The sequence below is a fragment of the Solea senegalensis genome, linkage group LG4, assembly GCF_019176455.1.
Source record: "Solea senegalensis isolate Sse05_10M linkage group LG4, IFAPA_SoseM_1, whole genome shotgun sequence".
NCBI classification, from domain to species: Eukaryota; Metazoa; Chordata; class Actinopteri; order Pleuronectiformes; family Soleidae; genus Solea; species Solea senegalensis.
In genome coordinates this window covers 24,335,784-24,360,999 of record NC_058024.1, presented here as the reverse complement: position 1 = coordinate 24,360,999, position 25,216 = coordinate 24,335,784, and the positions used below count along the sequence as shown (strand labels likewise).

Genomic DNA, 25,216 nt, shown 5'->3' with positions numbered 1-25,216 from the left:
GCTAAAGGCACTCAGTGTTTGTTACATTTGAAGTCATAAGCAAATAAGCTACCTTTTATCATATACAGCCACTGGATGAACAAGATCTTCTGAGGACAGGGTGTTGAACTTGAGACCTGCAATTCAATAAAAAACAGATAGTGTTTAACTGCTTTGAGTAAGGTTTCTTATTCATTTTAAGGCATTTATGCAACCACTTTACCTTGCAGTCACAGCTTCACACTAATGATGGGAGAATGAGGCTTTTTCAATTTGCACTCTGTCAGTTACAAGTGTGTAACTTGATCAAACTGCCAGACTCTGGCTCGACAAGTTCAAGAGTAATGTTGAGCTGAGGGTCCGTTAAAAGTCATAGTCTACTCCAGACAGACATTTGACAAAGAGGCAACTTTTGTTGGCAGAAAAACACTACGTCAGTACTACGTCACCTTTTAAAACAGCAAATTTATTTGTTTTTAAAAAATAAAAAAATCAACTAAAAAGTATTACTATTTCATTGTCACTAATGGAAACAGTACGGAAGCACTGAGTCTTTGAGCATTTTGACTGCTCTTCAAGTATGTTAATTCAATTCATAGGTTATTTTTTTCTGCAGTGGAACAGCCACAGTCCGGACAGTCAGATCCAGCTGAGGACAGGGCAGCAGGGCCTCAACTCCAAACTTCATGTTCTGGACAGTAATATATCCTAGTTGTGGCAGATCCAGTGTTTTTTGACTTCACACATCTGAGAGAATCGAGTTAAGAGCTCACTACCATTTGATCCAGTGACGAGTCTGATTCCAGAGCAGTGTAGGTCGATGTGCAAGCACTCCATTCTTCAGAGTGTCGTGAGCAAGACAGAGGAAGAGTTGGTCACACAAGCAAAAATTTGACTGAAGGCTGAATGAAGGGGAAAAGAAAGGGGGGGGGGGCAGCCTGGAAAAAGACAGCGCAGGAACGTGGATAATTAAAATTAGCAGAACATTGTCATCTCATTACAGTTGAAAGAAAATTAAAAAGCTATCAATCAGCTGTATTAAAAATAGCAGTGACATCAAATCAATACCACTTGAATCAGCTCAAAAGTAATAAAACTTTTCTTCTGTGGGGAAACTATGTAACGTTTTCCACGTGTAAACAAATTCACTCCAAGAGAGAAATCAAGTGTGCAGTTCTCTCAGCCCCTCCCCTCCAACGATGCCCCATTCACCCTTACAGCATTGTGCCACAACCGCACCACAAAGTCCACGGCACACATCCCTCCCTTTTCTCAAAAAGTGATAAAGTGACAAAACTCCGATGCAATTCTCCTGACTGTTTTGAGAATTAGCAGGAGAGGAGGAAAAGGAAGGACTGTTGAGACTTGAGCCTCAAACCCTCTGTCCTTTCACCGTATAAATAATAAAAATGTCCAAACAGGTCATCTGGAGTTCAGGAGAAAGTGATGCAGATACTCGGAAATAGCCTCCCAGTGCCTCCAGAGGAAGGCGAGAAAGACGATGAGAAGCAGCGTAGAAAGCGTGCGGCTTCGCGTTTTCATTAATGGGACGACACAGTTTGCCACCGTGGACACAAACACCAGGAGGACGGCCATAACTGCGAGCAGCACATTGATTAGTTTTCCAAGAAGAGTCCGCGCTGTGGCATTCTCCAAACCCTCCAGCTGCACCACCTGCTGCTGTTGCTGCTGCAGCTCCATCTTGGAAATACGTGTCTGACATGCTTCCAGTGCCTCCTACAGGTCAGATGTAGAAACTGTCAGTGAAATCAGGTTCTGGTGGAACAAAAGAAAGAAGAAGCATTGTGTGTATTCTACTGAGGCTTACCTGAATGTCCCGTGCTCTTTCATAAGACTGATAAGCAATCTTCTCCTCCATGCTGGCTAGTTCCTGTTTCAAGTTCAGAATTTCATTCTGGTGCAGTTCTGTCAAGTCGTTCAGTTGTTCTTCTAAGCGTTCACACCTGAAGAGCAGTGGAAACAACAGCCGATTACAAACAGTACGACCCATAAACATCTACTATACTAGAGTATATAGAATATTTTATGCTACCTGTATCGTTCCTCTTGCAGGGCCTCCATGATCATCGTGTAGTCCCGCTGATAGTGGACCTTTAAGGTTTCAAAGGACTCCTCTAGTCGACGCTGGTTTTCCCGGAGATCTTGAATCTCGTGGAGAACAGCGTCAAATCCTGTAGCCTGGGTTAGATCGAGGGTATTACCTTTGGAGCTAGGGGGACCTCCAGGAGCTCCAGCGGTGCTATTGGCTCCCGCTGAGCCGGATGTGGCACTAGAACAGTCCTCATCACTGCCGTACTTTGGGCTGGACTGCAGCTGTCCTGTACCGAGGGTCCTCGCTGCCCCGGGACCGACACCTTCATCTCCCTGGGTTTCGTCCAAAGAGTCTTTCAGGGCTGCTATGTTATCGGCACTGCCAAACTTGTTACGGATGAGGGAGGCAATTTCTCTTGGCTTGGACACCACAGCTCCGGCTGCAGAGTGTGTGGCCTGTGAGAAGCTGGACAAGCCGCCGGTCACCTGTTATCAGCGAGAACAGGTCAAGACAGTTTAAGACATCTGGTTCAAAGGCAGTAACTAACCCAATGGCTGTCCTAATGTTGATGTGCCTGACGCTGCATCTCTACTTATGAACATGACGCACATACTGTACTGGAAAAGAGAAATGTACTTGATACTACAAAGATATATTTTATCTATAAATGCAAGGAATGTCTGTCTGTTAATCACATAACTGTCCTAATGGGAGGCTTCACAGGCAAGGACATTATGTAATTTGTTCTGTATCATCAACCTGCCTGGGGACAACAGATTAGCCGCTGGCTGTAATCTGGCATGTTTACACAATCGTGTTCATTAATGTGCAAATGTCCCTAAAATGAAATAAATAAAATGTTCTGCTCTTTAGCAAAAGTAATATGACAGACATTTTGGTCACGGCAAACATTTGTGTTCATTTACATAATCACTTGAACAGAATCTCAAACACAATAGTTATGTGTCAACAATGTCCAAGAACAATCTGTAAACTACAAAGCTGATGTCTTGCAGTTAACAAATAATATTACATTTACTTTTGTCAGTAAGACGACATCAATTCTTTTCAGTAATACTCAAAGAGTGGACTTTGGTGGCAGAGATCATTGAATGCATCACACACACCTTCGCTCCAACATCTTTCAGCCCCTGGTGCATGTCTCGGAAAACATCTTTGGGCTGGCGAGGGATGCCGTTGTGTTCCACCTCACGGAGCTTCCGGTGGTAGTGCTCCAGCTTCCGCTGCAGCTGCTGGATAGTCTGAGCCGACTTTTGGTTCTTCTTCTCAAACACCTGTTTGATGCGTGCACTCTGTTGTTTGTCTGCATTGTTGGCCAGTTTCAGGTATTCGGCCACATTGTCGTCGCGTGCGGTTTGTTCGATCTTGATTTGTTCCGTGAGCTTCAGGATCTTCTGTTGCAGTTGGGCGATGGCCTGTTTTGTTCGCTGGGGGTCTGGGGTATTATCAACTACATCATAGCCGTCTACACTGTAGGGGAGGGCGTTGGGTGAAACTGCGGGGCCTGATCCATCGTAACGTTCCAGCTGTTTCATTAAGCAAATGGAAGAAGAGGTGTGAAAAATTGCTTACATATATTAAACAATTATAATATTCATTGTTTTTCAATCAAGTCATCATTCCCTTCCAGTATTAAAGCTCTTATTAATAAAAATGATAAAAGTTAAATGATAATTTTCAGGACAGTGACGCATAAAATAGTGCGGTCAGGTGTATGTCACTATAATTTCAAGACAGCAGGTGGCGCAGGTGAAGAAAAGGTTCCCTTTTAATGTGCAGTCATCCAGCTCCAAGAGATGTAGATGTAAACATGGACTGACTGAGAACTGAGGGAAAAGAAATGTGGTTAATTCAAACAAAAAATACATGGTTCCAAAGTGACCAGACACTTTTGAAAACCTGCAAACTGTTCAGCCTTTTCAAGTTTGCACAAAGTACAGCCGTGACAGGACACCCTAACCCCTAACCCAATACTTGACTTAAATACAATATATTTGTACCGAAGGACAATAGCTAGATGACAAGATGGTAATATCTCCAAACTAGGAATAAATGTTAATTTGCTGAAAGGGTAGCTGCACCAAGTCGTAGCTTGTGATCCGGTTAGTCGACTTTTCAGAGCTGTGAGCTAATTATAGCTTGAATTTTCTTTTTGATTGTTTACAACAGTGTCATGACCACATTTCACTTAAAGGGAAAGGTCCAACAAAAAGCAGTTTTCGGTTTCGTCCTTTGTATCAGCTGCGCATGGGTCAAAAAAATGGACCTCAGCTGAGAACTGCAAATTACAAGTGGGTAGAAAGGTTTTACAAGATTAGCAGGATGGTGCAGTGTTTACAACATGCTAATTCCAGATAGTCTCTGGTAAAAATGCTATATAGTCTCTTGTAATGTCACTGGTATGAACACTTGAGATATCGTTCACAGATTTCTATAAACATTTAGTATCACAAAAGAAAATGAAGACACAAGTCTGAGCTTGTTTCTCCCTGCAAGCCTTATCTGACCCAAAGTGCACTCAGACAGAAAAAGCTAAATTTAGAAAGGCTTAAAGCACATAGTGACAACTACTCAAAGGTAAATCTCTGACCTTCCACCACTGTCAGCTCATCTCCCCATTCATCAGTTCATCCTAGCACATCTAAACCACAGCTAACAGCCTTTTAAAACATGTTTCACTCGGTTCATTTACTTAGCGACATTGCCGCACAACTATTAGAGCATAAGTCAGTTTTAGCTTTTATTTTTACTGCCACAAAGCCAACAACTTACAAATGAATTTATTTCCTTGTTGGTGCAGTGTCATTTCCTTTTATGGTTGATAAATATTTATGTTAAATGCCCCCAGATCAACTATTTAAAGCATTGATTGGCTGAATTGAGTGAAATAATTGCCATATTCTGACCTCTAACCTCAGTGAAATACATTCACATGGAAATGTTTGCCAGTTTTCACTGCTGTGTTTTCTGTGCAATGACAAAGAAAAGGAAGTCTAAGTCTATTACTAAGCTAGGGCCACACAGTAGGTGTAGTTGTTAGCACCTTTGGAAAGGAAAGGAAAGCATCTTTATTTGTCAATATACAACAACTGGTATTGCACAACGAAAATGTCGAGGTCAGATGGAGGGTTGATCAGAGCCGCTGCGACTGAGCACGGGGGACCAACCTGACCAAATGTAACTAACATTCTAACATGTTTTGATGGTGGGAGGAAACCGGAGAGCCCGGGGGAAACCCACGCAGACATGGGGAGAACATGCAAACTCCACACAGAAAGGTCCCAGACCAGGAATTGAACCCAGCACCTTCTTGCTGTGAGGCAACAGTACTAACCACTGTGCCACCATGCATTTGCAGCAAGAAGACTCGGGTTTGCAACCCGGTCGGAACAAGGGCTGCACTCAAAAACTCACCTTGTCGGGCTCCTCAGTGGAGTGGTAACCAGAGGTCAGCAGCATGTCAACTAAGGCTGGGCTGCTGGGTGTGTCAGTAGTCGAGGACGAGCGTGGGCGTCCAGCCTGCAGCAGGGCCTCATGGGTACTGCGCCTGTGGATCTGGGGGCTACCTTTCTGCGGGGGATCCCCAACACCCCCCGCCTTGCTGCGGCGGCTCTGCAGGCTGGTGCCTCGTTTCATCATTGGTGGTGCACTTCGGATCTGCTGCAGAACACGGCTCAGAGCTGCAGGAGGGGCGGAAGCAGCAGGGTTGTCAGAATCCACAGGGAGGGCCACGGAGGCAGGAGCGTCCCCTACTTCTGACCCTACATCAGTGGGTTCGGAGGAAGGGGTGCCTGTGCAGGATGAGGCGGAGTCATGTGGGGAAACGGAGGAGCGTCGGCGCTGTGGCTGGAAGAATTGCTTCAGACCATGGCCCAACGCTCCCATGTTCTCCAGGGCATTACGAGGGATTTTGGACAAGCCATGCTCCGACTCCGACGCCCTCCTGCCGTACTCCAGCTCCGTTCGGCCTCCATTGTCCGGCTCCTCTGGACTCACCGGTTCACTACTACCCTGATCCATCAGAGACCTCCAGTTTCACAGTGAGGTTCTACTTGGAGGTGCAGGAAATAGCTATGCCCCGTTGACAACACCCCCCTCTGATAGGCTGGTTGAAAGCCGGAAAGCAGAGGGGACGGTGCTCAGTTGGGCCTTTTGAGTGGGCATGCATCTGTGGCTTGGCTCAATGTCATGCTTGTCTACCACAAAAGGAAAATAAAATGGATTACGACATGCAGCAGTGAGTGATGAACATAAAAAGCAGCAACAGAATATAAACCACCACCAAGCAACATAAACTGGGTTGACACAGACAGGCTCCCTTTTGTTCAACTTGATTTAAGGTTTCTTGATCATGTTATAAACATTTTTGCAACGAGTGCAGGACTGGGAAAAAACTTTTTCTTCATTTTCTTTTACTTAAAAGCAGAAGGTACATTTATGGTAAAGACAGCAAGGTAATGCCTGACAGTGTCAAACCAGTGATGCAAAAAACAAAGTATACAAAACTAAAGAGCTTTGAAGAACAGTTTCTGAAATGCTGAAATTTGTCATTTTGCAGATTTTCATATTCGATACTTTGGGCTGTTTATCCAGAGCAGTCAAGTCCAGCTGTACAAAAGCCCTCATTGTAGTTGAATAATTACATTTCAGAAAGTATCATACAAATAATAATTAAAATCAACAAAACAGAGTGATTGCATAATGCTAAAAAAAAAAAGACTACAGTGTGAAAACATGTAAATAAAAATGTAAATGGACGGTGATTGATATGTATATCGCCGAAAGGTGTTTGGCGATCCAGAGCGCTCGACTCATTTTATTACGAGGACATATTCCGTAAAAGACCATTTCAAGTCTTTGGCTCTCATATGACAGCCTATATACATCACTTTTTGCTTTACCTACAAGAAGAAAACAAGAAGGAATGTGAAAATGGTGGCGTTCTTACCATCGGCCCTGCCTGTCCTCTTCTGACTCACAACACAGGATTTGCTAAATGAAGTGGAAACATAAAATTATATAAATAATACACTCCATACAAAACAAGAGGTTAAAAATAGGAACTGTGAAGCAACACAGGGACATTAAGTCAGCTGAGTAATAACAGGTAATAAGAGATATGTACGAGACATCAGCTGAGAGACTTAAAAGTATCCAACATGCTGACCATATGAAATGGACTTTATGGACCTTTGTTTAAAAGCTTGAGAGGGAGCAGTAAATCAACGCTTGTATAGTAGTATACATTACAGCATATATGCCAGCAGCTCTAAATACATTTAGTAAACAACAAAAAAATAAACTGTCAAAACAATTAATTACAGCATTAAGTGTTCTTTTCCAGACATGGACACATTTTTGGTGAATATTAATTGTTTTGTACACAGTTGCATAGTGAGTCACTTTTAAATCAAAACTAAAACACCGGCTGTACTAGTTTTCTTGCGCTGTATGTTTTAAGATGAACACAATTATTAAACAAGGCCAAGCGCAGGTGCCAGGGGTTAGCCCTGCGATCCTTAAAGGAGAAGTAGTAGATAGTGAATGAATGAATAGTGATAAAGCCCTCAGTGTGTTTCACATTTGGTATTTTACAAGACTTGATGTGTTGCAAGTTACTCTGAACCGTGAAGAAAATATCCAAAGCATTAAGTGACAGATCTGACTATGTTGTACATGATTTTTGCACAGATAAACAGAAACTTTATTCCATGAGTCAGCATATCTCTGAAGTATCACTTAACAAGCCGCCAGCACAATTTTCTTACACAAACACAATGTACTGCTCCATTAGTGATACACAGTAACTCAGTGCTGCTGCTGCTCCTGCTGTTATATCTACAGTGTTGGATAAGACAGCACTTTATTGTAGGGTACAGTAGGTGGCGGGCCTGCAGGCCTGCTCTGTAGAGTCAGAGGATTTGCTCAGAAACATGAAACAAACTATTCATTCTTTGACCACCAAAGGCTGAACACAAGGCCTCTGTTTCACATCTGTCCATCTTGACAGATCTCTCTTTCAAGATAGATAAGATGGCTTAATTCACCTGACAAGCCATAAAGCAATGGTGTTATTCTATTGTTACATTTGGTGCCTTTCATTGAAACAGAGACATAGGAGGCACAGTTCCACAGAGACAGCGAGCAACATCCTTTAACAACAAATGACAAAATGAATCGACTCCAACTCCTTCAGGCTGAGGGCAAACTGTTCTCTATGAAGTGGGTCAGCTAACATTCGCTTATCACTCCCTGCACATGCCGTGTATTTCAAGGTCACAGAGGTCTACAGAGTGCAGTGCATCTCTTGGAGCATTTAAGCTTTCACTTGTGTTAAAGAAACATTGTTACAGCATTTGACTGAAAGTGATGAGTAGAACTGTGAACTGTTCTGTTTCATTTTACACACATAGACAAAATGTGGCAAAGGAAAAACAGAGGGAAATGTATTTATTCTCCAGAAGAGACCATATAATAATACATACATTAACGGCCAAATTAGTGGAAGGGATATTCAACAATTCAGCAAGAATCTATCTTTAGAGAAACATACCTATATATGCAGTCATCAGATGATGAAGTGTGGGTCTATTAACGCAGGAAAAGATCCAAGAAAATGTTCTGTGCCACTCTCTCTGGGTAATTCAGGTGAGACAGTGGACAAACTTAAGTCAGCTTTTCCCATTTAGAAAAATCACATGCTGTAATGAAAAACAGAAAAGCAGACAAAGACAGTGAGAAACATATGAGGTATAATGCTTTATTGTTGACATTTACCAAATCAATGTCCCCCATTTGGGTCTGATGTCAAGTATGTTTATATAAACATCGTATTAACACATCACTGCTGCTTCCAAACTTAAAAAGCCATATTATCCATGCGTATAAACCCCACTGATATTTAAAGAGATAATCCCTTGAAAATGAACAAATAAGGACATTAACAGAAGTGTATAGAAGGCTACGCCTTCATAAGATAAATGGAAAGATTACAACACTGTCATTATGCACAGCTCAGGCCCCCAGGGCCTGTTAGCTTAATTAAATGTATAATGTTAATTAATGGTGCCCAATAGCCCCCTCGAGATATCTACAGGACATAGAGCATCGCCTGTCTTACAAAGCCACCGCTGAGATAAAAAGAAAATGATGCAGTTATCAACAAACGGTGAAGACAACAAAGTGCAGGAGATGTATTACTTTATTACAAACATCTCTGTGACAGCCATAATGGCATTCCAATTACATCACAGCCACCATCATTTTTAAAGCAATAACCCTACTGTTGTTACCAACAATAAAGCTTCCTTCTGGTTAGACAAATGCATGAGAACACGCAATGCATCTGATGAGTCTGCTAAGATTCTTGCCAAATCTTTTGAAACATACATACATAGCTTTAAAAGTGGTAAATTGTTTAATTGAGTTTTTCCAAAGTATACATATGACGTCTCTCTGAAGACGTATGGCCAAATTGGTACTCACTGAAGAGGTTTATTCCTTGGTAACAGGGTTGGTCGTCTGGTTCAATTAAATATCGTGTTACATGGCCTAAGCGTGGACCTCAGAAATTCTTTTTTGAATTTTGGGGCGATGCTGCGTTTAAAGAGAAACTGTAAACATACATTCAGGATAGTTAGTTTAGTAAATTAAATTGCTCGAAAAAGATAACATGTAAATTCAATGTCAGCATGTGTACTGTGACTGTAATCACGCTTAAAATGTACAATGATATGCGTAATATGTAACTAAATATTCTGAGCCCGAAGGCTTAACGTTAGCTAGGGATAAGCAGAGGATGACACGAGCAGCTAGCCAGCCAACGGTCACAGGCCCGGACTTTGATTCACACAGAACTAAGACAAATTTGTTGAAAACGTCAATGAAGTTTATCATTTTACTGCGGACTGTTGTGGAGCGCCGCGTTAAATTCATACAGAATTTATCGCTGCAGCTGTTGTGTTGGCTTCTATGCTCCTACATCCAGCTAGCAATATAAGCTAAGGCGGTGCACCGGGGGGTGTTTAATTAACTCTGCGGTGCACACCGGTGTTGCTGCGCGGGGCGAATACACATTGTCGTACACCTTGTTAGCAGACGCGCAAGTGTCCAGTATTCACAAGACTATTAGAAAATCCTGCCACGAGCCTGAGCTGCATCAAACCACCAAATGTAAAGTGTGTCGTTTGGTTTAACCGCCCTCCACATTAAGTTAGCTTCACCGAGGAGTTGAAGATGCCAAGCTAGCAGACCATAAGGACCATTTCTGTACATTTATCTACTCAAGTGTTTTCCTCTCGTTATTTTTTTTTGTTTTGCGGCATAAAACACGGTTTTTAAATGAAGAATATGTTGCTAAATGGCAGGCCATGTTGTACAAATCATTTATGCTGCTAGGCTAATCAAAAGCGAATTTTAACAGCTTATTCGTTGCTATAGGCGCTAACCCTTTTTTTTAACATTGATTTCATCAATGAGCCCATCGCTATTATTTACAGTAAATGTAGTAGTATCCGGACCCCACGGATGTTAAAATTCAACACACTAGCTGAGAGTAGACTGAAAATATTTACTGATACATGCTAATATTAGGCTTTAATCACATCTGAGGGGTCTTGTATATCATGGCGGTGTTGTGCTACAGTTCCTCCAGTGTATATTTACATTAACTAAGGCTTTCTTCTTTCCATAGCATCATTCTGTGCTTATTGACGACAAAAAGTCAAAATTGTTCTTCGAGATTAAAACAATGCGAGTGTAGTCGACATCCTGGTCTGCACTTCACCTCGCACATGGGTGTTGTCTCCAAAGAGCCAACATTTACGTTTGCGTACACGAGTATAGGTTTAAAAGCCATCACTCACGTGTAAAATACACTGAACGTCGCCCACTATCAGCTACCCCGAGGGGGCAAAACAGGCGCTCTCTCGCCACTCATCCACTCAGCCTGTCAGTTAAAGCAAGCTGGCTAGGCTCCCGAGCTAATAAAAAACAACATCAGCCATGGTTAGCTACAGGCGAAACCAGGGCGCAGCGCCAGGCGGCAGTGACAAAAACACAAACCACGCTCGTAACCGGCCGGAGCGAACACCACGGCAGGACCTTTCATTCATTGAGCGGTACGCAAAATAAAATCAAAGTATTTTGCTAGTGTGAACTTACATGAGCGCTGAGAGGATTGTGTTGATGACCGTTCATTTCTCCCGACGGTGGAACACTCCCACGGTGACGTCACACAGCGTCTCGACGTCAGAACAGCTGAGCGGCAGACAGCTCACACGGTCTAACGTCATCAGGAAGACGACGATCATGATGATGATTCAGGAGCCAGTGACTGTCGCTATGTTTATGAACATGTGCGATAAGTTTAAACCTAACTTGAATCAACATCACAGAAAAACTCAACGTTTTGACTGGAATTAGCGGTACAGATATCTGTGACGTCATGTTGCTGTCTTCTTGCTGTCTCTGATGGCCAAAATTCAGTTTTTACTAGTCAAAATAATGTCACAGATATCCATAATTCAGATTTTATAAGTCTAAATGATGTCACATATATACATAATTCAGTTTTAACTCGTCAACATGATATCACAGACATACATAATTCAGTTTTTACTTGTCAGAATGACATCACTTTTGTCATTCCTGTGTATGGGGGTATCTACGTTTTGATATCTTCAATTGAGGATAAATAAAGATATTTTGAACTTGAATTGTGGCCACTCACAATGACATTGTAGAAATCTGAAACTGGAAATATAGAGCTATAATGACAAAAGTGATGTCATTCAAAAAGGGAATTGCAACTGTAGTTTTGACTGGTAAGAATGACATTGCAGATATTAGTAGTGAATATCTTGTCTATATGAAATGTTAAAAAAGTCTGTCATCAACATAAACAGATTGGAAGTTAATAGCAGAGATCAAACTTCAATTGACGACATCTGATATCTACAATAATTCCTAATCACAATTTCAGTTAAAGATATCCATAACGTTTGACTAGTTTATTCATACATATCTCTCTCTCTCTATATATATATACAGTATATAGATTGATATGATATTGATATGTTTGGTAAATTAATTAAAACTTGATTTAGTGTACGTTATTCAAAACATATATACATAAATCTTACCTAAAATGAGTATGGCGACCCAAAAAGAAATCTTTTGTGACTCATCTGTAGGTCCCGATTCAGTGTTTGGGAACCACTGGTGTCTGTGTTCTGAAAGTACCATTTAAATTCTGCCTTTAATGTTGAATTTATAGTAAATGCTACCACAAGTGCATATTGAAAATACAATTTGAGAAAGATGTGGGCTACAGTTTTGTAGATGGATGGTAATTTTGACCAAAAAAAAAATCATAACCAGTATGTAATGCAAAGAGACTGAGGTGAGGAGGAGATCTGTTGACTCAGATGACAGGAATTTTAATGATAATGGTCTGGAAAACTGGTCAGTCCTGCAGAACATTCATAAAACCACTATCATACAACTCTCACTGCACTGCTCATAATATCCAGTCTGGATTCAATTTTCTTATGTGCATTTGGGCTTTTATTATTTCCATGTAAAACCATTAAACTATTTCTAAAAATCCATTGAAGGTCCAACACCTTTTCTTTTTTCTCCAAAACATATACATCTTAAATGAGCATTTTACATCTACATGGTTTGGTGGTTGTATTCCACAGAGACGCTGACTGAATATTTCAGCTCAGGTGACATCATCTTGGGGCTAGTCATGTAGATGCATCACTGATGAGATCATCATTGGTGTCTGAGGGAGGTGGAGTTGTGAACAGTGATGAAGGGCGTTGTCAATGCTGCACCTTAGGTTAATAGGAGATGGGGGTTTCATGTCAAGTTCTATAAGTCAAGAATACATTTTTATTATTATATTATTTGGATGGTAAATAATTCTGCTGGAAATGTCTTTGGAAAGTTCTTTAGGAAAAAAAAAAACCTTTAGCATTGGGAAAAATTTAGCATTGGGAAACATATTTCCAAAAGTATTGTTTTGTAATATATGGCCAAACATTTACTGAGCATATTCTGTATATTTAAAGAAGAGGGAGAAGATTGTGAACATGTTGACATGCTTTATGTTTGTCTTAAATTAACAAACACATGATCACTTACCACATGGAGAGCAATATTATTTCCTTTAGGTGTATGTCAGCCTTCAGCTGTCATGTGGCTGCCTCCTCTGGGATGATGATGGTGTGTACATTGGAGTGGGTGTCTATCATTTTTGAAACATCAGCTTTGTCAGCTCTTTGGTCATGATGAGCCTTTTGGGATTCCAAAAGGATAGGGGTTTTTTTGTTTTACATTATTATATTAAAAGTTTAGGGAAGGTAAAGGCAGATAATCAATTTTGGTTTTCAATCCTTGAAAGAACAATAATTCCCCCGTGTAATCCAGAGGGTCTCAACACTGTAAAACATCTGTGCACAAGCACCTCATAGGATCATTTAAAAACAAGTAACAACAAAATAAAAGATCAAATCCAAGTAATAATCTTAATTTTGACATAATTTACACTTTTCATGCAGGTGACCTGGTTTTCCAAATGCAACCTGTGTGTGTGAACAAACATAATGCAGAAACATTGGAGAAAAAAAGCCCAATGCTTTACATACAAGCCTATTGGTGGTGTAATTTCCAAGTATTACTGTTATTTTACAACATTACCAAAAACACATTGTCAGAAGTAAACTTCCCGTCAGTATAGCCAACTAACTCGGGTGTACGTGTAATTTCTTGTGCCCCGTTCCTCTTAATCCATCACAGGCTGTGCTCCATTTCTAGCTGCAGTCTCGCGGCACTTATTTCTAATGTAGAAAGTGACAAACATCACGATGAGGGCTGAGTTACAGACATGCTCACATTCATCCTCGCCTTCAAGGCTGGTGTCTCATTCCTATTACTGAACCGACGGGTTACCTGGCAGCATCCCAACTTGTCACCTGTGTAGACAAAGGGCAGGACCGAACTGTTACTGTTGTCACTTACAATTAAAATACATACATTAATAAATGCTTTACATATGGAGATTTAAAAGGCAAACACAATTGTTTAATTACAGTCCACATATTGCACCTACCAATTTATTTACAGCTATTGTGTGAAGGATTTTTACAGTGTGAACTGTACAAATCTGTATTTTCTCAGTTATTGAGGAGTAACTAAATGGTTCAATGAAAGAAAAAGAATAAAAAGAAAAATCTATATTCATATACAGAATATTGTATACCACCACAACCTCCACCAGAGAGCAGAATGTCAGATACTCTGCAGCGAGTGTGGGAATTAACTCTTCCCTCTCCAGTTTGTAAAGGGCATAGCCTAGGCATACAGTACATCTGTCGTGGTCCACCTTAAGATGGTGGAGAGGCAGTTTGTTGTGGAGCGAACAGGGGGAGGCCCTCACTGGCACATGCCTGGCTCTTTAAGGCAGACTGGTGAAGTTAGACTTTGTTAAAGGTACATACATTCAAATGTTTACCAGAGCCAAGTAAAGCATTTCAACTCAGATTCTGTTTATATTTGTTTTATTTTATTATTTTATTTTACTGTTGGAACCTAGTAAAGCACTTTGTAACCTTACAAAGTGCATAAATTAAGTTTATTCTTCTAATTATTATTTCTTATTCTTATTATATGAAATGCAACAGGAGTATGAGTGCATTGTACCATGATGGTCTTTCATGAGTTTGTGTACGTTTAGTAATAAACAAAATGTATAAAATAAATAACTTGCACAACATAACCACACATCTTCAGATTTGATGTATGTATCATATTAAAATATGTTCATTATTTAATTGTGTTTTTCTATCTATCTATATAGATTTAACTTTACAGTACCTTGTATAAGAACAATGACAGGTAACACGTACAGAAGTGCCGATAATATGGGTTGTTTCTAAATATCCAGATATTCATTTAAATTAATATTGGTGATGGTGTGTGACATATTATGAGTAGAATGAGTTGATTTTTTTACAGACAGAGAGCCTCACATGAGTGCAGCTCCTGCTCCTGCAGAGGAATAATGGGACACACAGCGCGGCAGCAGCCCAGCATTCTGAAGAAGAGGAGTCGCCTTGTTGTTGTCGACGAGGAGGCCTGTACTTCCGTCATTTTATACCAGACTATAAACACCGTGGGCCCGCTTCTGCCCGTGTGTGCGTCTGTTTGATGCACGGTGTATTGCTACCACTCGAGACTGTGTTGGATAAATCATTCTTTGCTTTTTGCCGGAGCTTGTGGAACTTGTTTTATTCACACGGACAGTCTGCAGCCTGGACCTCTCTCCCTAAAACAAGCAGACGTCAGAGACCTCGCCTGCTGCTGCTGCTGCTTACATTTTTATCTAATCACAGCATTGTTTTTGCGGGACTTTACACCGCTGCTACATGCGCTATGTAGCGAAGTGCATGGTGTGCTGCTGGTAGCTGTTAGACGTTTATCAGCATTTTGGTTTTAAACACCGTGCCTTGGCGGAAAGGAGAGGATTTCGTTTTATTTAAGGTAGCATGACAGGATACAGAGAGCCGTCGAGCTAGCTAGCTAACGTTAGCATAGCCATTAGCTAGCCATTTAGCCTCATGTTACTGCAACGAATGGTCTGATGCTGTTAATGTTGGCTAAACGTTCCCAATATATACACAGACTTTAATACATCCATTACACGGAGCGTGTGTTTTATGCTGTGTTAAATGCAGTTTCTCGGTCGAATATTCACAAGCGCTCGTGACAAAACGACGCGTTGCTAATGAGTGTGAACCTAGCTTGCTAACCAATAGCTGTGCCGTGAATGGAATGATCAGACCAGTCCAAGTGTTAATAGTCATGAAGTCTAGATAGTGTTTAAAACCTATTCAAACACATGAATGATAGTATACATTTACATTGATGATATATTATGTATGTTTATGTTGCGAGATACAGTGGCATTACAAGTCAAAATGCACTAACATTTTATTTTATTCCTACGTTGCCTATACACACACACATATGTGTGTGTAAAAAATAATCTGAATCATATTCTTTAGGCTTTAGCTAAGTATGTCGTGTTAAAGAAAGATTCAAGAGAAACCACCAGTCACCACCAGTGACCCATCCTTATTATAGATGTCAGTGCAGTGCATTATAAAAGTCAGTTGTTTGGTACTTGATTAGTTTTTAAAAGACTTATTCTCCTTCCTTCTAGTTTAAAGTGACGATGAATGAGCAGGAGAGTGGGGTGGTCCCCTTCGATGAGTATGTGCGGCAGAAGGCCCGTACTGTACCGCAGCACAGGATGAAGGAGTTTTTGGAGTGTCTCGCCAAAGGCCCAGAGGTGCTGCAGGAGTTCACCCAGCAGGAAGGAGCAGCCACCACCACTGCCATGGTTTACCAGCAGCAGGAAACCAACTGTATCTACACGGACAGTACAGAGGTGGCAGGATCGCTCTTAGAGCTAGCTTGCCCGGTAAGATTCACAGTGGATATATTTGAATACTGCAGTTTTCAGTCTGATGCAATCTGCTGCACACACGCACTCGAACCACACATTGACACTACTCCAAGGGGAAAGAGGAGTTTTTTTAAAGTTGACCCCGTTTTTTCCCTTGGTTTAAATGAAGAAAGTTACTACAAACCATTTCCTTAAGTAAAACACTATGCTCAAATCTAGCTGTTTATTATTGTGATTGTAAAAGGCTCTTTGCACAGTAGCCATTTTTCACAGGTATCGGCAGAAAAATTACAGATATGAATACATTCATAATGGCTGATTTCTCAGGCCTCAGGTTCGGCTGCTTCCGTCACACTACCATTGTCCTGGCTGCCCTGAACTGAACTGAACAATCATTCATGAGAACAGCAACATCTGTGCTTTTCCTGCTAAAACATGTCAAAATGGCTGCTGCACACAGAGCTGTTTATGGATAGATCTGTGATGTTTGTTGATTTTTAAATACATGGAGGCATGTCACACTTCCACACAACCCTCTTTAACATCCACCGATAACCCACACACCTGTATTCACTCAGTCAGGAATGGGTGATTCCCCTTGTCAAGTGTATAAAAATGCTTGGCCTGATGATTTCCAACTATTCTGTACCCCGAAAAACCTTCAAGGTCAAACCTGGTTGTTCTGTTACCCAGTAAGAAGCCATGTTTGAGATAGGGCTGCAACAACAACTTGTCAATGATTATTCTATTACTAAATGAATTGCCAACTGTTATAATGATTAATTATGTGTATGGATAAAAGAAGACATTTGCGAACATTATTTTAGGATGCAGGAAAACACTGCTTGACACTTTTCACATACCTAACAAATAATCAGTTCATCAAGAAAATAATCAACACATAAATCAATAATGACATGAAAGTTTTTCACCCAAATTCAAGTATTTTGTTTCTCTTCCACACAAGGATGACTGGGTTTTTGTTTTGTTTTTCTTTACACATTTATAAATATACGTGCATGTTTCACAATAGGTACAGGTGACCTCAGCAGAGATTTCACCCCAAATGCACCATGGGTCTGAACAACAACTTCAAGTGCAGGTTAGTTTACACCCAACTTCAGTGTCTCAGAAACTTAACAAGACTGATGAAGCTGACTGGAGTGGCCCAGAAACACAATCACTGCTCACTGTCAAGAGGAAAAAGAATGAGGCTGTGTGGTGTTTAATTCCATTAGTTACAGTTAAATTAACTGCAGTTGGACTTGCGTAGCTTTGATCTGTCAGCGTTGACACTTGAATTTATGTGCTATTGAGTCAAGATGAGAGAAAGGATTAAATGATTCCAATTCAAAACAACACAAAATATTTGATTCTGCCATTAATAGTTATTTACCCCTTGGAAGCAAACTAATTAAATCCTTAATTCTTTCACTCCAGATTTTATCTGCCCGTGTCCTCTCTTTTCCTGCTGCATTTGTCTCTCATTTTGTTTTTAAATGTGTAAATATTACTATAATACACACATCTGCTCAGTATTGGTTGCTTTGCATTGCCAAGAACAGCTTGGCATTTTATTATTTGAAATACTAAAAAGTGAGATACATTGACTTGTTTTGTGTGAACAGTAAATTATATTTCCGATGCATCTCTTTACTTTTCGTGACACCACTCTAGGTTCAGATCCAGGAACAGCAGAGTCAAACAGTTGGCCAGGTTCTTCAGGTGGCCTCCCAGTCTCAGCAGGACCTGCAGGGAATCTCCACAACCCAGCTTGTCCAGCATGCAGAGCTCACAGAGGAGCAGCAGCAGCAGGTACTATATTGATATTAGGCACTCACATTAAGTGTATCCACACGGTGAATTTCTGCCATTCATTTTCTTTAACACTTACTGTAACTTACAGATTCAGGCTCAGTTGGTTGCAGCTGTAGCTGGAGGACAACAAATCCAGTTACAAGGAACGCAGCACATTCAGCTGCCAGGGGGCCAACAAATTCAACTCCAGGCTGGCCAGCATATTCAACTACATGATGGTCAACATATTCAGTTACCGGATGGCCAACAGATTCAACTGCAGGGTGGACAACACATTCAGTTACAAGACGGCCAACACATTCAATTGCAGGGGGGACAACAAATTCAGTTGCAGGATGGTCAACATATTCAACTACAGGGTGGCCAACAAATACAGCTACAAGGTGGCCAACAGATCCAGATCCAAACCATAGAGGCCATGTCTCCCTCTCAGCAACAGGACTCTCCCAGGGAGGAAGAGCGGAGGTCTGGCTCTGTGTCAGCTGTACTCCAACCTGCCAAGAAGCGAAAGGTGGATGTCCCTCTATCGGTGTCGTATACTATTCCACAGGGTCAGCAGGTCGCTACTGTACTAGCCATTCCTCAGGGACAGCAGCAAAGTTACGTGTCCCTACGACCAGATTTGCTCACTGTTGACAGTGCTCAGCTGTACAGCACTACAGGAACCATCACGGGTCCCACAGGAGAAACCTGGACCATACCTGTGTACTCTGCTCCACAACAGCACGGTGTAACTCACATTGCTATACCACAGGATACATACAGTACAGTGCAAGTTACCACCACCAATGGTAAGGACAAATCGTCCCCTAGTTCCTCCTCAAGGTCTGCGGATGTGCAGTTGTCCTCTGCTGGGACACAGGAGGAAATAGTACAGACCCTGTTTCCAGCGCAGTTCATGAACGGGAATATTCACATCCCTGTGGCAGTGCAGACTGTAGGAGGGACTTACAACACTACGCAGTCGGTACACATATGGGACCCAAATCAACAACAGAGCCAAGGAGTAGAGGGACAAGAACAGCAGCTCCATCTGCAGGTTAGAGCTGAGACCCCACTTTTCCCTTCAAACCACACTGTAGTTAAATGTGTCCAACAGTTAGCAGCCTGTGTTTTATTTGTTTTGAAACCATCGCCATCATGGATCATTGCCGTGTGTTTTATTGTTGATGCCCTCTTTGAATTCTTATTTTCGTGCAGGGCCACGTACAGACGGATGCTCATGCTGAACCACCTACCGAGATTCTGGTTCCCGTGTGTCTAAAGCCAGAGGAGGGTCTGGAGGTGTGGAGCCTTTGGGCAAAGAGAAAAAACGCTGAGCTAAGCAAGCAGGAAAAGGTTACGCTCGCACCCATAGGACGTAAGTCAGTCTGGAACAATTTGTATCTATTAGCCTCTAGCGGAAGCAGTTATTTTTTCTGATTAATTGTCTGTTAATGGAGTTCTTCTCAATACATTTCCTTCTTATAATAACAAATTATAGGGCTAGCACTAATGAAATGACTGTCTGTGGCTGTATCCAGGTCGGCAGCCGCTGCGCTTTCAGGAGGACTTGGTGTCCAGTGCGGTTGCTGAACTAAACCTGGGTCTGTCCCTGATGACACATGAAGCACGTGGATTAGAAGATGAGCAGTTTGCACCTGATGTTCTGTATTATGTTTTCTTGTGTATGCAAAAGGTTAGTATCACCCGGCCTATGACACGTGGACATTTTGTAAAGTGTAACAAGACGAATCTGAAGGCGGTGAAATATGTTTCCTTCTGTAGTATCTTTCTGAAAACGGACGCGTGGATGATATTTTCTCTGATCCGTATTACACACGTTTCTGTGAGTCTTTACACACCCTCCTGGATGGTTGGAAACCCAGTGTTCATCCGTTAGGTAAGACCGAATCAACATGTGTGTCTTTTTGTTCCTCTTGAAAGGATTTGCTAATTTTGTGTTCACATCGTAGGTTACATCATTCCAAGTCATGTGACAGAGGAGATGCTGTGGGAGTGTAAACAACTTGGTGCACATTCACCTGCCACACTGCTCACAACTCTCATGTACTTCAATACTAAGTGAGCAACCACCACTACGTGATCCAGATCTGTTCTGCTTTAAAGATTTCACATGCAGTTACATCTTTCTTGTGTCTCTGTCACAGATATTTCCGCCTGATTTCACCTGCACAGCACATGAAAGTAGCTTTCTCCAAGGTTCTGCGTCATACGAGGAAGAACCCCACTAATGCCAAGGACAAAGCAACCTGCATCCGCCTTCTCAAAGCACAAAGTGCCACACAGAAAGGTGTTCTTTTGAGTTAACATCAGACTTAAGTCTTGACCTTCAGGCATTGTTGATGCTGACCGCTTCTCTGGCATCTGTTTCAGGAACTGATGACTTGTATGAAGAACAGATTGAGGATCCAGAGAACCCACTTCGCTGTCCCATTAAACTCTATGACTTTTACCTCTTCAAATGGTGAGTGAAACTACAGAAACAGTAATTCTGCTTGACGGTATTGTTTTTTGAGTATGTGCAACAAAATCAGACTTCTTTTGTTTCCCCTGTTCCAGCCCTCAAAGCATTAAAGGACGCAATGATGCATATTACATGACTCCAGAACCCGTTGTTGCACCCAACAGCCCTATGTGGTACTCGTCGCAACCCATCACAAGTCAGCAAGTGGAACTCATGCTGGCTCGCATCATCGTGGTCCGAGAGATCCAGGAGATCATAGGTGCTGGTCCATAGAACGTGGGTTAAACTAAAAGAACTGCTTGGACTCATGGGAACTAGTTCTACAGTCACCGATTGTTGACTATGCAGTACCTGTCCTGACTCTATAAACATCACTGACCATCTCAAATAAAGTGGATCAACTTCTGAAACAGTCAATGTTTTTAGGAGTGTATTGTGAACGCACTCGAGAGATAATCACTTTCTTTCAGCTGATTGGGTGGACGGTTCTTGATTGTTCTCTTGACCACAGATGTTAATGTTAATTGGCAGTTAAGTGAGGTTTGTTTTCTCACTGGTGCGGGATCATAATCAATGGTTTTAGCTGTTCTCTCTCAGCTGAGCGAAGGTGTTCCATTTTCATGAAGAGTTCATTCTTAATATACAAAGATATTTCTCCCTTCACTCCATAACCTGAACCACAGCTCCTTGTCCCTCACGGTCCCACTATGATGCATTGCATTTTAAAGGGACGAGTGGGACCACTGCTATGACTTCTTCCATATTGACTGCATTTTAATTGATGTATTGATACGTTCAAAACTTAACTTGTGCCTGTTTTGGTTATTTTTCCCCCCAAAATGATATGATTTAAGGCTGTGGATCGTCAAGGTGAACCTCAATTATTCACAAGCGCACGTGCTATATTTGTCGTCATACAGGCGGGTGGAAACATGTTTCTCAGGTCAAAGCTGTCGATTTAAAGATCACCCGTTAAAGATTTTTGACAACTTACTCCTGTGTACAGGTGTATAGCAGGTCATTAAACAGGATGTGGAGATGGAAACTGCTTTGTGTAGTGAATGCAACGTTAATGTGTGTTCAAATATGGAAGTGTATCATGCTCTGTAGTCTTGGAATAAGTACTGTTTTAAAAATGACTTCTTAGAGCACCCCATAGCCTTGTGGTACCTACAGGAAAATAACATGTACATTTTTTACAGATTTTACTGCAATGACAAAAAATACTTGTAATACAGTCCTGCTCCAATTGTTTATTACTAAAAAAGCACTGTGCAGTTAATTTCACTCTCTTTATACAAACGAATCTTACATTTAACTTAAACATTTCCATATTTTTCCCACACATGGCATCATGTTCTTAACGAGGCCACTTGCATACATTCAAACAAGCAAAGATTTATTTTACTCATCATCCTTTTTATCAGGAAGTGTTAAATGCAGGTGTTTCAGTGATTGTGTGAAGTATTTTGGGAGTGGACAGGAGACATCGATGTCTCCTTTGCTGGCGCGCGATAGCGTCAGCTGCCGTGCGTGCAAATGAAGAGGAATGTACCGGCTCTTGCTCTGTTCCAGTCCAAGCTTACCCAACACGCGCTCTGGTAATCTCTGCAACCCAAAACATAGGATTTTAGTTGTTTAAACACTAAGACAACTTTCTAAACACAGAACAGGACGCTATGTACACAACCGCACAGGCCGTGTCTCAATAAGTTTTTGCTGCATGAAGAATCCATAGAGGGATAGAGCACTAAGATCTCAGCAGCCATCAGTGCAACCCCTGGTAAGGGGGATTTAGAGAATCTCTGGAGTTCAGAGTTCATCTTAAAGCAGCTTTAATGTACATGTATTGCTTTGAATTTGTCGCCCCTAGTTTGTTTTACTCTGGAAACATTACCTGTGGTGCCAGTTTGCTCCAGTGGGAATATTTATGGTCACCTAGAATGGGACATGCCAATGCTAATGCCATGTGAACCCTCATTTGGTGCTTCACGCCTGTGGGCACAAAAAAAAAAGAAAGAAATCACCAATTTTACTTGGAAACAAAAAAGACAGATTTACTAGTTTGTCAGTAATTAACTTTGATGTCTCCTAGGAGGACAACATCATTACCAGTTAATGGCTGAAGCTCCACAAGGCTACAGCCAGTGCTGCTGTCCAGGACTCTGTACTTGGTCACAGCAGGATGAGCTTGCCGATGACCTCGCACTTTGGTCACACCATCACCCGAGTCATTCATTCTGAAAAGAGGACTTAACCCCATCTGAAATGTTAGACAGTAGAATTGAGATTGTGGACACCACAGTTCTTCTATAATGGCAACATTTTTTCCCCAAAAAAATCACTAGATAGTAATTTATGAAATGGGTTAAAGTGTCGCAAAGGGACCGAGAAATGAAGGCTGAAAACATGGCTGCCAGCACAAGGAAAATAAGGTAAGGTTGGTGTTCACCACTTGCTCACTGGAGTTTGTGAACCACTCACTCTCATGCACCAAAGTCAACAGAGAAAATAAGTGCTTTTAGCTCATGGTGATATGGGAGCTGCTCGTCCACTTCTGCTTTGTTTGTTGAGGTAAATCCAAATTCAAATTCAAACGCCCACAACACAAAAAGAACACATTTGAACTAAGCGATGGAGACAACAGAGGATGAACAACTCCTGTGTGCTGTGATGTAAAATCTTCAGATTTCATTAACAAACAAAAGGCTGTGTAATTGCCAGATAAAGCAGTGAACATATTCTGTAGACTTGAACAGCCAAAGATTTTAGTATGAAGTGACTATAATCTGTTTTTCCTCATGTCCTCAGTGGCTGCCATATTTTCATTGAGGGTGAGCATCCATGTCTCCGGCTGTCCAGCACACGTTTGCTGTACACATATGAATAAGTGATCAAATTCACCCATTTATTTGACATGAGAAATAATAACAGCACTCAAGAAGAGACACCTTGTAGTGTGGCTGGGGGCCTGTGATCTCTCGCTCTATGATGGGAATATCAATGACTCCCTCAGATGGCACAGGTACACCGACTGTGATGACCCTGTGGAAGTAAACAGGAGATTGAGTTTCTGGCATCACACATGGGTGTGACGTGTGTCTCTATAGGGTATACATGGGTATACATTTACTGTATGTTTTACCAGTATTTCCTCTGCACGTTGTTTTCTCTGTGCATGTTGAGTATGTAACCCACTGCCTCGTCACTCCTGGCCAGTAGGAGAACTCCTGTTGTCTCCTTCTCCAGTCCCAGAGAAGGGAACAACTGTGAATCAGATTTGGTCTTCATTCCATCCATCATTTTAGAAAGGGTGGGAAGGACGGATGAGATGGATGTACCCCTGGAGGCATCTGATAGACAACAGCAACAACAAATACGCACTTGTGGTTTAGATATTGGAAAAATACATATAAACAATGACATGATCAAATATCTCTAAACCTCACAGAACTGCCTCACTATGAGAGGCTATAAAGAAAGACATATGAAATCATATGTCAGCTGTGTAAGAAAAAGGCAAAAGAACTTGAACTTATAAGTTGAAAAGCAGGGATGAAGAAACATTACTAGTATATTTGTCAATGTTATAATCTACAAATCACTCTTTCTTATTCCACATTAATACCTTTTCAAAACACCGATGGTCACATTAAAGCTATAACGGTCTACCTTGAACCGGGACACCGTGCGGTTTGTTGATGACCACAAAGTGTTTGTCCTGGTACAACACGCCTCTGAACAGGTGTTTGGCCAGGACGTTCGGGTGAACATTTTGCAGCTGCAGAGTGAATTTTTTCAGCTCCATCACCCTCTTCTGCTGCTTGGACATCGGAGTTTCGGTAGCCGGTGTCTTCGTCTTTTCCTGCTGGACCTGCTGGGCCAGGTCGGCCGCTGTCAACCGGGGTTTCCCCCCGGTAACGGTGGCTTGACCCCGGTTGTGAGACGGCGCTGCTCCGGGACACGAGTGACCGTTTGTCCGCGTCTTGAAGCGGGACATGAGGCTGTTCAGTCCGGAGCTACAGCGACAATTACGTGCTATTCTTCTGCAGTTGTTCATTATGGTACAGCGTGAGTACGTGTTTGACTTTGGCTTCAGCAAAACAACACACACTGCAGGAAACATGCGTTTCTTGCCGTCCAATTGCTTCCGGGTGATACTTTCAGAATAAAAGCATATGAATTTTTAGAAAACAAACACATTTTCGAGATAATGATAAACTTTGAAACGGTTTTACAAATATAACGTAACATTACATGGCACATATTACACTTACTGACCATATAGTAAAAAAGGAATGCTTTTTGTAATAATAAACAGTTCAAACATTGACACAGGCAAACGACACACAACCAGAACGTATTCAAGTCAATGGGGCTAAACAAGGGAGAAGACTAGAAG

General features: G+C 41.6%; 3 protein-coding genes across 5 annotated transcripts; 1 reads left to right on the top strand and 2 right to left on the bottom strand.

Annotated features, from left to right (window-relative positions):
- Positions 1 to 424: 424 nt before the first annotated feature.
- tmcc1b (transmembrane and coiled-coil domain family 1b) lies at positions 425 to 11,297 on the bottom strand. Of its 2 annotated transcripts, none has more exons than XM_044023106.1 (8): positions 11,216 to 11,297; positions 8,607 to 8,754; positions 7,002 to 7,045; positions 5,468 to 6,249; positions 3,160 to 3,579; positions 2,033 to 2,517; positions 1,808 to 1,943; positions 425 to 1,716 (listed from the first exon to the last, which is right to left on the bottom strand). In XM_044023106.1, the coding sequence occupies exons 4-8, from the start codon at positions 6,071 to 6,073 to the stop codon at positions 1,402 to 1,404; spliced, it is 1,962 nt and encodes a 653-aa protein (XP_043879041.1). In that variant the 5' UTR covers positions 6,074 to 6,249; positions 7,002 to 7,045; positions 8,607 to 8,754; positions 11,216 to 11,297; the 3' UTR covers positions 425 to 1,401. The 2 variants fall into 2 exon arrangements, with proteins under 2 accessions (XP_043879041.1, XP_043879042.1); XM_044023107.1 differs by having other exon boundaries at positions 5,468 to 5,733.
- Positions 11,298 to 15,134: 3,837 nt separating this feature from the next.
- On the top strand, positions 15,135 to 21,859 carry LOC122768281 (transcriptional regulator QRICH1-like). 2 transcript variants are annotated; one of them, XM_044024164.1, is made up of 12 exons: positions 15,135 to 15,601; positions 16,284 to 16,544; positions 17,563 to 17,631; positions 18,207 to 18,344; positions 18,436 to 19,386; positions 19,548 to 19,707; positions 19,871 to 20,025; positions 20,115 to 20,229; positions 20,303 to 20,411; positions 20,498 to 20,640; positions 20,724 to 20,814; positions 20,910 to 21,859. In XM_044024164.1, the coding sequence occupies exons 2-12, from the start codon at positions 16,296 to 16,298 to the stop codon at positions 21,085 to 21,087; spliced, it is 2,358 nt and encodes a 785-aa protein (XP_043880099.1). In that variant the 5' UTR covers positions 15,135 to 15,601; positions 16,284 to 16,295; the 3' UTR covers positions 21,088 to 21,859. The 2 variants fall into 2 exon arrangements, with proteins under 2 accessions (XP_043880099.1, XP_043880100.1); XM_044024165.1 differs by lacking the exon at positions 17,563 to 17,631.
- A 193-nt stretch (positions 21,860 to 22,052) lies between these two features.
- LOC122768283 (mitochondrial RNA pseudouridine synthase rpusd4-like) lies at positions 22,053 to 24,979 on the bottom strand. Its single transcript, XM_044024166.1, has 6 exons — positions 24,487 to 24,979; positions 23,960 to 24,167; positions 23,766 to 23,859; positions 22,927 to 23,077; positions 22,712 to 22,809; positions 22,053 to 22,422 (listed from the first exon to the last, which is right to left on the bottom strand). The coding sequence occupies exons 1-6, from the start codon at positions 24,938 to 24,940 to the stop codon at positions 22,219 to 22,221; spliced, it is 1,209 nt and encodes a 402-aa protein (XP_043880101.1). The 5' UTR covers positions 24,941 to 24,979; the 3' UTR covers positions 22,053 to 22,218.
- Between the last annotated feature and the right edge of the window lie 237 nt (positions 24,980 to 25,216).

Bases quoted from the DNA above. Each gene is read 5' to 3' on its own strand.
- LOC122768283 (XM_044024166.1), bottom strand. From the start codon at position 24,940: ATGTTTCCTGCAGTGTGTGTTGTTTTGCTGAAGCCAAAGTCAAACACG. The intron at 23,860-23,959 runs GTAAAACATACA...TTACTTCCACAG, and splicing joins AACGTGCAGAGGAAATACTG to GGTCATCACAGTCGGTGTAC. The intron at 23,078-23,765 runs GTGTCTCTTCTT...CTAACATTTCAG, and splicing joins GCCCCCAGCCACACTACAAG to ATGGGGTTAAGTCCTCTTTT.
- tmcc1b (XM_044023106.1), bottom strand. From the start codon at position 6,073: ATGGATCAGGGTAGTAGTGAACCGGTGAGTCCAGAGGAGCCGGACAAT. The intron at 3,580-5,467 runs GTGAGTTTTTGA...TTAATGAAACAG, and splicing joins CCACTGAGGAGCCCGACAAG to CTGGAACGTTACGATGGATC. The intron at 1,717-1,807 runs GTAAGCCTCAGT...TCTGACCTGTAG, and splicing joins AAAGAGCACGGGACATTCAG to GAGGCACTGGAAGCATGTCA.
- LOC122768281 (XM_044024164.1), top strand. From the start codon at position 16,296: ATGAATGAGCAGGAGAGTGGGGTGGTCCCCTTCGATGAGTATGTGCGG. The intron at 16,545-17,562 runs GTAAGATTCACA...GTTTCACAATAG, and splicing joins TCTTAGAGCTAGCTTGCCCG to GTACAGGTGACCTCAGCAGA. The intron at 20,412-20,497 runs GTGAGCAACCAC...TCTCTGTCACAG, and splicing joins CTCATGTACTTCAATACTAA to ATATTTCCGCCTGATTTCAC.